This window comes from Podarcis gaigeae (assembly GCF_964106915.1).
Source record: "Podarcis gaigeae genome assembly, chromosome: 2".
In the NCBI taxonomy this organism is placed as follows: Eukaryota; Metazoa; Chordata; class Lepidosauria; order Squamata; family Lacertidae; genus Podarcis; species Podarcis gaigeae.
The window spans coordinates 37,291,011-37,303,443 of NC_139679.1; the positions used below are offsets into that span (position 1 = coordinate 37,291,011).

At 43.2% G+C, this 12,433-nt stretch overlaps 1 protein-coding gene across 9 annotated transcripts in view; it reads left to right on the forward strand.

The window, feature by feature from the left end:
- Positions 1-12,433, forward strand: part of AANAT (aralkylamine N-acetyltransferase) — a 45,593-nt gene that overhangs the window by 29,421 nt on the left and 3,739 nt on the right. For 2 of the 9 annotated variants that reach the window (XM_083725982.1, XM_083725977.1), the window contains 2 exons: positions 5,906-5,981; positions 10,878-11,146. In XM_083725982.1, the coding sequence (XP_083582108.1) occupies positions 10,990-11,146 (157 nt within the window). In that variant the 5' untranslated portion in view covers positions 5,906-5,981; positions 10,878-10,989. Of the gene's footprint in view, positions 1-33; positions 281-4,126; positions 4,167-4,949; positions 5,150-5,671; positions 5,982-10,877; positions 11,147-12,433 lie in introns of those variants that run through there. The other 7 variants (XM_083725976.1, XM_083725974.1, XM_083725975.1 and 4 more) reach the window with 7 other exon arrangements.

Sequence of the window (12,433 nt, forward strand, 5' to 3'; positions counted from 1 at the left end):
GAAAATGGTTGAAGAAAAAAGTGCATGAGACGCAGCAGGAGAGAGTTAGTTAGAGACCTGCAGGTAAGGAAGAGAGGAACTTGTTTCTTTACTTAATAGGTACCATCTAGTGAACTCTTAATGACAGTGTTGTTTCTGCACTAGGGAAGGTCTTAAAGATCCTAACAACAACCTGAGCATGGGAACATCTTGTACCCACATAACCTTTCCGGCCACAGATCGCTGCCAGTTTAGATGAAAACAAGTCAAGGGAGTCCGTTGATGGCATGGAAGCTTAGAGGTAGGGAGGTCAACAAGGGAGTTGCTGGAGTTAACACCTCTCACCAGCAGGAAATTAGCGCTAGTCCTCATGAGGGAGGTTGAGGATAAAAGCCAGATAATTGAACTGGTTGGAGCATAGTGGCAAATCTGGCCAGTGCAACTCTGTTGTTTGCAGAAACAGAGCTAATGGGGATTACTCACACTAATAAATGGGTGTATTGCAGTCATTTGAGTGTTTTATCATTTATGTCTTCCTTTTAAAAAGCAAAGTCCACTTAGTATATGAATGGCAGTAACAGCCATGGTTAAAATTAGTAAACTTTCAGCCCAGTAGCAAGATTGCAGTATAGATGGGGGGAGAGGGTACAAGACAATTTTTAAGACTCTTGGCAATCCATTTCTGAAGTTAGGAGAACAACCCATGTTTCCTACAGTATGGTACACAGGCGGTCTCTAGAGAAGATAGGAGTTTTTTGTTGCTAGGATACACACAGCTCAGGAAATTCCTAGGCTCTCAGCTTCGTGGTGTACATTCTATGTTTATAGCAGCATTCTATAATGTCCCATAATCTCATAAGATTGTACTCATGTTGAAAATCTTATACTCATGTTGAGGGAATTTTGATGTACTTGTGTGGAATGTAATTACCCTGGGCTGGATGAAGGGACTTGAGTTCCTTATACAGAAGAATACTTTACTTCTCTGTCTTTATTCATAATGTATAGGTTACTAAACGCTTACTAAATGGGGTGGGGGCATGCAGACTCACATGAGATTTCTCATTCCTGTTTCTTCCTCTTGAAATCTCCTCCATACTATTCTTACCCAATTAACCTGCCAAGTACTTGATTTCAATTTCCCCACTGCTTGGATCACAGCTACAATGAGGAAGAGGCCACCATTGTCCAAGTTACTGGGCTTTTCTTTTTAAAGAGTACAAACAGCAGGATAATATTGAGACTTAGTTGATGTGTTACCTGTGATAATTTGGAAGATTGGTCTAGATCACTGTTCTTCAACCTTTGGTCACCCGATGTTGTTGGACTACAACTTCCATCATTCCCAGCTTAGCCAATTGCCAGGAATGATGGGCATTGTGGTTCAACACCTGGGGACACATTGATGAACAATGTCCTATCATTGGTGTGACTCAGCATAAGTCAATTCCTTATTTATCCCTTATTTGTTGCCCATATGAAGCTTTCCTGGGCAAGCTCAATCTCACATTTTCATTGCACCCAGATCCTGCAATCTCATGGTGCCTAGGAGAGAATTACTGTAAATCAAGTTCAAACTGATAAATAACTCTCAAAACGTTTGATTGTACAGTTTTATGAGCATTTTTTCCTCCTTTGAGACACTTCAGCCAAACAATCAGGAGGTGAAACAAGAGGCTGGATAAAATTACTCTAAAACGTTCAGCAAATATGTTACTAGCCAAAGCAGATTTGGAGTTCCTGAACCTCAGGTGCACCAAACTTGACCTGTCTGCCTACGTTTCTGCTTATCTTATGAATGACTCTTGCTCCATCTTGTGGACATTTTGTTAACCACCTGGAAGCACTTTATAAGGACTTCCACACCAGTGCGTGAGGGGAAATGATTCGTGATGATTACAGAAGGGAAAAAGTGACCAGGATACTTGCAGTGGTGCCTCGCAAGACAAAATTAATTTGTTCTGTGAGTTTCTTCATCTTGCGGATTTTTCGTCTTGCGAAGCACGGATGCACCCTGGTATTAACGGTTTTAAGAAAAAGGAAACAAACTCGCAAGACGTTTCGTCTTGCCAAGCAAGCCCATAGGGAAAATCGTCTTGCGAAGCAACTCAAAAAACGAAAAACTCTTTCGTCTTGCGAGTTTTTCATCTTCCGAGGCATTCGTCTTGCGAGGTACCACTGTATCTATATTCCCTTGGAGTAAACCTGGGAAATGCTCAGTCACTTACATTTTTGGTGGCATCTGAGGAATAGAACTCTACTGGATAAAGCTGCTGCCTCATGTTCCCATGTTGCATTCCTCTATATGCTGCTCAGACTCTAGAGGTGTCCTCAGGCCTATGATCCTGGAGTTAATATTTTTAAAAATGCCCTTCAAATGCTTGGAAACAGGTTTTTTCTGGAAGCAAGTGACAAAGAAATGAGCACTAAACTTGCACTATATTCCGCTGCAGTTCCAGAAGCAGCTTTAACATAGTGTGAAAGCTCAAATATAATGGAGAACCTAACCATTAGGGAAGTCTCAAAAATGGAATAAACTGTGATGTGAATGCAGCCTGCTTCTCTCTCCCAGATGGACACTTGTGTGGCACTCATAGGTTTCTGAGATTTTGTGGTGAGGGAACAAACTCAGGCTTTGAGTGCGGAGATTAGACCCACTAAGAGAAGATGGACTCTGACCCCGGGGGAACTCAGGATAGCTCAGTCGGTAGAGCATGAGACTCTTAATATTAGGGTCATGGGTTCAAGCCCCACTTGGGGCAAACTATTCCTGCATTGCAGGAGTTTGGATTATATGACCCTTGTGGTCCCTTCTAGCTCTACAGTTCTATGATTCTATGCCTTAGCATGTATGCGGGTTGATGTTGTTGTTCTTGTCTGAGGTGAGGGTGGTCAGACTGCATTAAGACATCTTTCTTGTTATTCCTGTGCTAGGTGAGCAGCCAAGTGTATAATTTGGGAGTCGGGTATGTTGTTGCCACGATCAGTAGTGTACACAGGAGCAGGGCTGTTGCAGTAGCAGGAAGTTGACAGGCCAGGCAACAGGAAGTAGAATTAGACAGCATCAGTTTATCCTATTCCCGCTATTCTCTCCTAACAGGGATTTTTCTGGTTGTTGTGTCTACAATCCCCTTGCTTGATGTAGTGCTGTTGACTGCCCAAACAGGAAAACATACTCAGGACATGACCTTATGGCAGCTGTGGTGACTGGTACTTGAGATGCTGACATCAGGAAGCAGGTTTCTCTCATCATCATCATCATTTTATTTGCATGGCTCTCGTCAAGATCACAGCCATAGCGGCTTACAGCGTTTCAAATGAACAGTCATAACAGTAAAAAGAAAGACACATAGGGTTGCATTCAATTAAGTTCTACTCAGGGCAGACCAGTTGGAATTAATGGTCTTGAGTCATCTTAAATCATTAATCTGAGTGGGTCTCTTTTGAGCAGATTAATGCAACCTGTAATAAGGACACTTACAAATAATGTGAGTAAGTAACTACATAATAATTAAAAAACAGTACCATCATAAACACAACAAGCAAAACAAATTTAGCAGCTTAAAAGAAAGGTGGAGTGCGAATGAAGCCTAACACAGAAATAAAAATAGTAAAGTATAAGGCCACAATGATCTCCGTTCCACAAAGGTTCTCCACTATTTACTTGCATTATTAGATGGCAGCCACACTCTTCACTTGTGGCAGCCTCCTCCCTGCTGTCACCAGCATCTCTTCTCTCAGTTCTTTACTGGAGAGGTCAAGATGGCTCCTCCTTCAAGCCCCACATACACTTGCAGTTTTGATATTGCTTCCTCTGCTCCTCTTTCAATACTTTTCTCTCTCTACATTGCCTTCTAGACAGAATGATTTGTGAAGCTCCAGGAGAGGTGGGGCAAAGCTCTGGAGGTGGAAAAAGATGACTCAGCAGGCTCTTCAATCCCAGACACAAACTCTAGACGCCTGAGTCCCACTAGCTTTTAAAGAATTCTAGAGAATCGGAAGCTAGTGTGATCCACCCATAAGCCTATGAATCCAATGTTCTGTAAACACATGCCACTCTGTTTTTCTCCTTGATGTGTTTTGAAAAGATTAATTTCCTTTCTGTTTCTTAAAATGTCAGTTTGGTGTATTTCATGTTTCCCAACAGATGGCGCTCTTTGACAATATAGCTTTGACTAGAGTAGGTCGTAAGTACACAGTAAATTTGTGCTAAACCCAGATATGTTAACATTGCATTTTCACGTTTCTGATATAATGTCCAAACTAACGTTGCAATAAATATAGTGAGCCTCAATCCATGAAGTACAGAGACAGCTGCTTAAAACACCCTGCTGTTTCTTGAAATATGTTGTTGGCATTTTTCAGTCTCGAGAGACAGTGGAAGAGGGCACCATCAGGGATAAAGTCAAACCATTAGAGCGTTACAGCACTTGCTGTGCCTGAAGAGTTCAATACAGGAGAGAGATGTTTTATTGCAGCCGGATGCAGACGAAGGTGTCCGGTTTTGCTGTTTTTGATGCACCATGGCATTTATTCTCTCTGTGCTCCTCCCTGCAGTCATTTATCCTCATTTATCTACAGGTCACTGCTGTAGATACACAGCCTGTCTGTCTCCAGGCACTGTGGTCATCTGCACTGTGGTTGTTCCAGATTTGTACATTCAAAGGCCTAGATGTCTTTGCATACAGAGTTTATCACACGGGCATGAAATGACCTAGATGATGCCTGCTCTATTGTAAGCCAAAAAAATCAGAAATGGAAGTGTTGCGTTTTTCCCGATTGTTTTGTCATGGCAAACATTTCTGCTTGCCAAATGGAACAATCCCCACCCCTTGTCTCTGGTTTTGTCCGTAGCACCCAAAGGAGTGTTTTACAATAAACACATTGAACTACAACAAAGCGCAATGCCATCAGCAAGCGCTGGAGCCTGGTTTCCCCCCCTTTTTTTAAGTTCCCTTTCCATCTTTTCTTATTTATTACTGAATAGTAGCCTCTTTAAAATGTTCTGCAGATGGCTGTGTTTCACTTCTTGCCACCTAATAGCAGAGGAATAAATGCACAACAACATGAATTTGGGAAAGCAGTGTGACACTTGGCTCCCTAGGACTCCTGCAAACAGTAAATTATCCACACAATTGTGGCTGACACTCCAGAAGCTGCAGTTTTTCTGGTATCTGCAACAACTTTATCCTGTCTGGTTCTTATTTTCTGGAGATGCCCTTTTTGAATTTTGTTAATGTACCCCAGAGGGGATCATGGAAGTTACAGGCTGGCTGCTGGCTAGCTTGGGAATGCTGGTGGAAAGCATTATTAAAGGTAGAATGACGTCCTTTGTTAACCTAATCATACCAATATTTGGGCATTACATTTGGAAAAGAACTCCCCCCCCCCTTTTAAAAGCGACTCCACAATACAACCATTTGCTGATGTGGCAGCTCTGGAGAATTAAGCTATGGGACGCTGCAGCTCAAGGGCAAATCCAGGAGGGCAATTGCGTTTACAGTAATATTGGCAGAGCTTTATTCACATTCAAGGAAGATGCCACAGTAGAGTTTATTGATCCAGTAAAAGCATGCAATGTGTTTCTGCTTCACCTGTTTTCTGTCAGCACCCATCGCCTGACTATTCACCTGTGGCTTGTACAATGCCCTTTGTATCTAGCAATCAGCTAAAACACTTTATCCCTCAGCAGAAAACCATGCCAAGAAAATAAAGCCTGCGGGGATCCTTTTGTTGCCATGTCACCTCCAAGCCCTTTTGCAAGTGTCTGTCACATGAGGGTTTAGAAATGTCTTAAGAGGACCATCACGTGCTTTAGAAATAACAAATATATAAGCTGCAGTTCCCGAAGTCTCTGCAGAATAATAGCTGGAATCGCACCAGGAGTCCCTACAGCCCACACTATCTGCTCTCTTCTTTCTGCCAGCAAATCTGCAAGAACCTCAGTCTTCTCTCCAGAGAGGGCCACACATTGGAATCCTGAAAGAAAACTTAATGCATAGGTAAGATCAGTTATTTCGATTCTAACATCTGCGATGCTGACTGCCAAAGCTTTTATTTGCTTGCTTTATTAAATTTATATACAGCCAAGGATTCAAAAAGGGAATGCACTTATTTTCTATAGCAGCAGAGGTTTTTTTTTTTTTTTTTTGTTTGGAATAGCTGTTACTTTAAATGATTACAAGAGGAAAAATATCACAGAGTAATTGGAGGGCACAGCCCCCTCCACAGTTCTGTGTGTTTTGTTTATTGTTAATCTGGAAACTGTGTCCCCACCCCAATTTTGGTTTGTATGTTTTAGCAATATCATCACATTCAGCTAGGTAGTAACTAAATACAGGCACTAGTTAAATAGGGCTTACATGCATGCAGCTTTGCATTAAATCATAACCATTATCTTTTTACTGTTATTTGTTACTATTAGACACAGTCTTGTTCATGGTTCCATGCAAATTTTATATACAATATAGACACACATTATGTATGGAACATAAGCTGAGTTAGCAGTGTCCAAGGCCACAGTTTGTAATCCTAAACACTGCAGGTGGAATTCAGAGTTGCTCTCTTCCAAGCGTCCTGTCTGCACAAGGATTTCAGCTTGCCAGTTAGAATGACCTCGCTTTCCTCCGCCTTCTGTGCTGTTTCTGGGGTTCTCCCAAGCCAGTCTGGGGTGGAGGTTGGAGATTGAGGACCCCATTGCGCAAGCAGAAGTCCTTGTGCAGGGTGTCTCTGATGGGGCTGGGCTGGGTGAATTCCACCCAGCAGGTGTAGGATTGAGGTTTTAATCTTGCTTTTAACTGATTGATTGTTGGAGTAACAGTTACCTAATATAAATATTACATAATGTCAAAGCAAATTATAGGCAGGGATATTTGATGAAGGTTGCAGTTTAGGCAAATGATTTGTGGCCCTAATAATAATTGAGAAACACATTTTCTGATTCCTTTCCCCCCAAACAAAAATGCTACCAACACTGAAAACTTTCTGCAAGGGGGCACTTTTAATTGAAATCTGTATTCTTGGATCAGCACCTAATCTGTTATTACATGTTTATTAATGCTTTCAAGTCTGGGGAAAAGGAAACATGAAGGAATTCCCAGATCTCAACATGTGGCTTGTAATCAGAAAGCATCCTCACATTTTCCAGTAGAACTGCGGTAAATTAGTGACTCCAATGCAGATAGTTTGTGGTTAAATTTACTAGGCATGTCCATTCTGAGAGTGCATACGAGAGCCTATTCTGTGCACATAAATATGGATTGTACATCTCTATATATCTAGAGATACATATAATCTTCTAGGGCATGATTATGAATGAGAGATGTCAATCTCCATGGTGTTGGCTTGAAAGACCATTATAATTAAAGTCAAGGACAGTTTGTTCTTTCTGTTTGTGCCTTGGATAAAGGTCCGTGCTTCTGCTTGAATCACCTCCCCTTGTGTGAAAAGAGCATTTAGGCCCATTGGCTATGTTATTCTGGATTCACAAAGCCTGCCTTTTCTATCATTATATTCTTGTGCTCCATGAATGCTGTATGAAAAGATCAGCATCCAGTAGCACTTTCTGCACTTTTATAGATTGCAGCATCCATTTAGCCCTGTAGGTTGCCTAAGAATTTCCCAGATCCTGTCCTATGGGGTCTTTCAGTACACAGCTGGGGAGAAATCCTAAGCCTTGCATGGAAGTTGCATGGAAGTTACTGCTAAAGTTAAATTCAAATTCAGTCACTCTGCATTTAAAAAACATAAAGCCTCAGAAATATTGTAGTTTGCTGGTGAAAATAAAATCCCTATTACGATTCGGCATCTGATGCTAGACAGAAAGGCTCCAGATTTTTGTCACCTAATCCATTTTTTTATTTTTATTTTTGCAAAAGTTCATGTGGGATAAATTATTATTATAGCTTGTGCTGCATGCATATGGGGCTGTATCAAGGACTTCCACCTATGCATCAGGACTTTCTTTCCCTGTGTATTTCCCACCCACCCCCCAAAATCTGCTCTGGAGGATTGGGGGGAACCCAGAAAAGGTTGGGGGGTCACAGCGGTGTGTGCAGGGAGAAAAAGTCCTGTTGCATAGGCAGAAGTGCTTACGTTAATGGGGCAATTTTATTGGATGCAACCCATAGTATGCTGCTGAAATCAGTTTCATGCTGAAGACCCCAAACCTAGCAGCCTTTGCCATCAACAGATACCCTCAGCTCAGTTCACAGCTCAGAAGGTGGACAGGTTATGGAGTGTGCAATAAGCCTATATATTAAGGAAGACTTGAACCAGCCAAACTGGACAGATTTGACCAAATCTGGAGTTACCCTTATCACTGCTGTCACTTCCTATTGGCTCTTATTTTGCCAACAACCACATACATTCCGTACCTAGAAAGATAGTTGAGAGGGTTGCATAAGACATCTGTGTCCTGATCACTTGTCACGACTATGCACTAAGCTCCAGGACCTGTCATAATGAATGGGCTAATCTCCTTCACCTGACCTGTCCCTCGGTTCTCTTTCACTCTGCAAAGCACATTGAGAAACGGAACACTGAGATGTCATACATTGAACACAGGCACGTATATGGCATTCTCATTGTTCCCTAGGTGTTTGGGGGTCATCACCTCTGCAACAAAGCTGCGTCAAAAGCTCCCGCATGGGCACTCACAGGGCTGTGGGAGCACAAACCCTCACAATCCCAGGAAATGGCAGCACTCAAACAGCCCTGCCCACCCTTTTCAGTTCACCCACAGCTGCTAGTGCTGCAATTATTTTGTTTGGCTTTTACTTCAGATCCCATTAGCCACATTGCTAGCCTGCAATTAGATAGGAAAGTGAACACCCGTTAATTATCAGTAATGATGCAGCTATGCTTTTTTTCTTTGCATGGAAACTTGGGAACTACATATTCATATATGTAGACCCTTGGTCCATCTATCTCAGTATTCTCTACCCTGACTGACAGCCGTTCCCCAGGGTTTCAGACATCTTCTTCCTGAAGATGCCAGGGGCATTTGGCATGCAAAACAGATGCCCTGCCACTGAGCTGTAGCCCTTCTCTGCAACAAATTGTGCTAGGCATATATCCCAAGTTGAGCAAAACTTCATGGAGAAAGCCTAACATGACATTTGGAGCCCAGGTTTGGTCTGACATCGTGAACGCTTTCAGACCACAGGCCCCGAACCTGGCAGATTTTGCCCAAAATAGACATCATGAATCATGCATGCTCCTCGATGCCTCCAACTCAGTTCACAGCTTGGCAAGCGCTAGGTCTATAATGATTGCCCAAAATAGGCAATGTGAATAAATCGTAAGACGCACCAGCTTGGTTTGGCTGCTGCTTTCCTGTAGATATTATAGCTCATTAGACATCTGCCCAAACCCACACAGGCCATTTGGTGTAAAATGTATGAGAAATATGCTTCGGGGATATAGTTGTTGATTTCAAAGCTTGAAAGAATAAACAAGAGGTATCCTTGTACATAAAAAGTTAAAGTTTAGGAAGGAGCCAAGCTTGTTAGATTGAAAAAAATATATGGTAGAAACGGGTGAATCTCTTGAATTAGAGTGTCTGGAATAAAGGGTGGTCCATGTAGCTTTTGGAGCTGTCATAGTTGACCAGGGATGAGGAACCTGTGACTCTTCGGATGTAGCTGGGACCCCACTTCCATCATTCCTGACCATTGATCAAGCCGGTGAGGGATGATGGGAGCTGGAGACCAACAACAGGTGGAGGGTCACAGGTTCTGCATCCCTGCTGTAAAGTAATGGAAAAGGAAAAGGCTTCTGTTCTCCAAGGATATTGGGTTGCATCCAATGGTGGTGCTCAGCTGATGGTAAGGCTTTGGTCAGAAATTCCCCCCTCCTTCCTGGATCTGCTCTGGAGACTCCCCCAAGCCTCTGGAGCAGATTTAGTGGGCTGAGGGCTGCAAGGGAGAGGAGGAATTGCCCAAAATATGTCCCTCCCCCATTCCTCTGTAAGGGGCATTTAAGACACCAGCCCAAAATGAAGGCAATACTTGGTGTTTATAGAAGCATAGGACATTCAGAACAGAACAGGGCAACCAGGCAGAGAGCATCATTTCCCAAACCGATTTGGAACGTTTTGCTGGCTCTCTTTGTCATTGGCTGGTGGGTTTAAGAAAGCTGATTTCTCCGTAAAGGGATTGTCTGCAGCAGCCTTTCCACAAGAGCACCTGATTAACTTGCCCTTTCAAAAGATTAAGGTTCCCACCCTGGCTATCTCTTAAGAGCACTCTGCTGTACCTTTATTTTCCTTTGAAAGAAGAAACCCTCAATTGCTTTCTTCTTTCAAAGGGAAAATAACTCTGGTCTCACATCTTTTGATTTGGCTGGTTAATTAACAATCACAGGAAAACTTTCCAGAAGGCGGAAGATTGGTTTGACAGCATTAAGAGTCTGATTCTGTGCGGAGACCCAGCATGCTCTTCCTGACTCTGAGCTCTGTCTTGTGCCCCTGCAATCTGAGGCACCCAGCACCTAGCAGGAAGCGATCTGTATCTGTCAGGATTAGGTCCTAAGAGCGCTTTTGAGTCATCCAATCCAGCTTCTTGGTGACCTCAGAATAACTATTCCTTCACAGCCCACGTCAGTATTAACCCTGACTATCTTGCCACTTAACCTTGCCAGCAAGCCTCCAAGCTATAAAAGCCACTTCTGATTCCGCCCCCCTGTCATTACTGCTCTAATGCACAGCATCTGGGCATTTGCTGGGTTTCTGCTTTTGTGAGTCGGACATTAGCGGGGACCCACCTCTGCGACCTGACGGACCTTCCGTTTCCACAGCACTGGTGGTGATGATGAGGACTAAGGTGCCTGAAGTCTCAGCGGATGTGTGTGCCTATATAAAGAGATGCAAGGGACTTAACTTGACATGCATTTTGCAGGTATTTTCAGCTGCTGGCTGACTGCTCTGGAGGTGGTGGACTGAAATAGCAGCGCGGCTACTCCAAAAGCGGGCAGAGCATTTACGGAAGGCACAGGGATAAACTAGAGAAGATGTCTGTGATCAGCGCCCTGCCGTTTCTCAAGCCCATCCACCTCAAACCTCTGCGGAGCTCCCCTGGGCGCCAACGCAGGCACACTCTGCCCGCCAGCGAGTTCCGGTGCCTCACCCCCGAGGATGCCATCAGCGTGTTCGAAATAGAGAGAGAAGGTAAGGCGCCAATTCCTTTGTCTCCTACGTTTTCTGAACCGCCCTCCACCTCATCCCCCAAATAAATAAAAGGCACTTCTGTACTTTAGAAGCACTGAGTTACTTGGGGTCCTTATTGAGGGCAGAGTAGGAGAGGAAAGAAAAGGCAGGAGGTGGAAGGGAAAACATCCAAGCAAATAGGTTACACAAGTGGCAGCCAGCTTGCTTAACATGAGCAATTTAACACCAAGACACAGCAAGAGAGGGGCTGGAATGTTGGCCTTCTTGTGCCTATCAGGCATGCGGCATTATGGGAATCACCCAGATATGGCTTACAGCCCCCAAGTGGTAAGATTGAATGCAGGAAGTGTAAGATTGAATGCAGGAAGAAAGTCAAAAATGGACGTGTACAGTGTGGGAAGAATAGCATTCCTAACCTCTCAGGTGAAAGAGTAATGGAAGCATCGAGATCACTGATAAACTGGAGCATCAGTAGCACACTAAAGATCAGTCAGAAGCATTAGGGAAGTGGAGGCTGAGTGAATGTGCTCCTTACAGGCCACCTACTCAAAAGCCTGACAGATGGAAATTAATGTTTTCCACATCTGAATTTCAGTGGTGAGATCTGAACACTGGTGGTTAAATTCAGGTATCTTTATTCGTACTTGGGTGGCTAAACAAATCCCGTTATGGACATTTTGAGTTTTGCAGCCGAATTTGAATATTCTGGAACTGAGTTTAAAAACAAACAAACAAACAAAAAACAAAGGAAGACAAAGGAAAGAAATGTATTTGAATATGATGGCGCACTAAGTGCTAGGTCAGACTGGCAGCTGCTGAGAGAGAAATACTTGTTAGCATCAAAGGTATCCTAATAAGACAATAGATTTATCCCACTGAGGTATGACTCAGCTCATCCTGCAATGGGAAGCTGAAGGTAGGCTACTGAAGTTTATAAAATATGCCTGGCCTAGCTTAGAATGGGCTTACCTTTCTCCTCTACCTGATGAAGAATTCTAATAAAAAATGCCACCAATACATTTCACCACCAGTGGGAAGGGATAACTATTCTGTCTTGCCCACTCCCAGGAACCTCAGCTTTCACTTATTGAACAGAAGCAAACAGAAGTCAAATAGGAATCAAATTACCCTGAAAACTGCAGTCCACTAGATTCAGGAATTCAGTTCCAACCTTCCACCTAGTTCCATTTTTGAACTTTTGTTCTCAGGGCAGGTCTAACATGTCTCCAGCGACCAGGAAACTGCAGCCTGGATCTAGACAGCAGCATGACATTAACCCTTCAACTC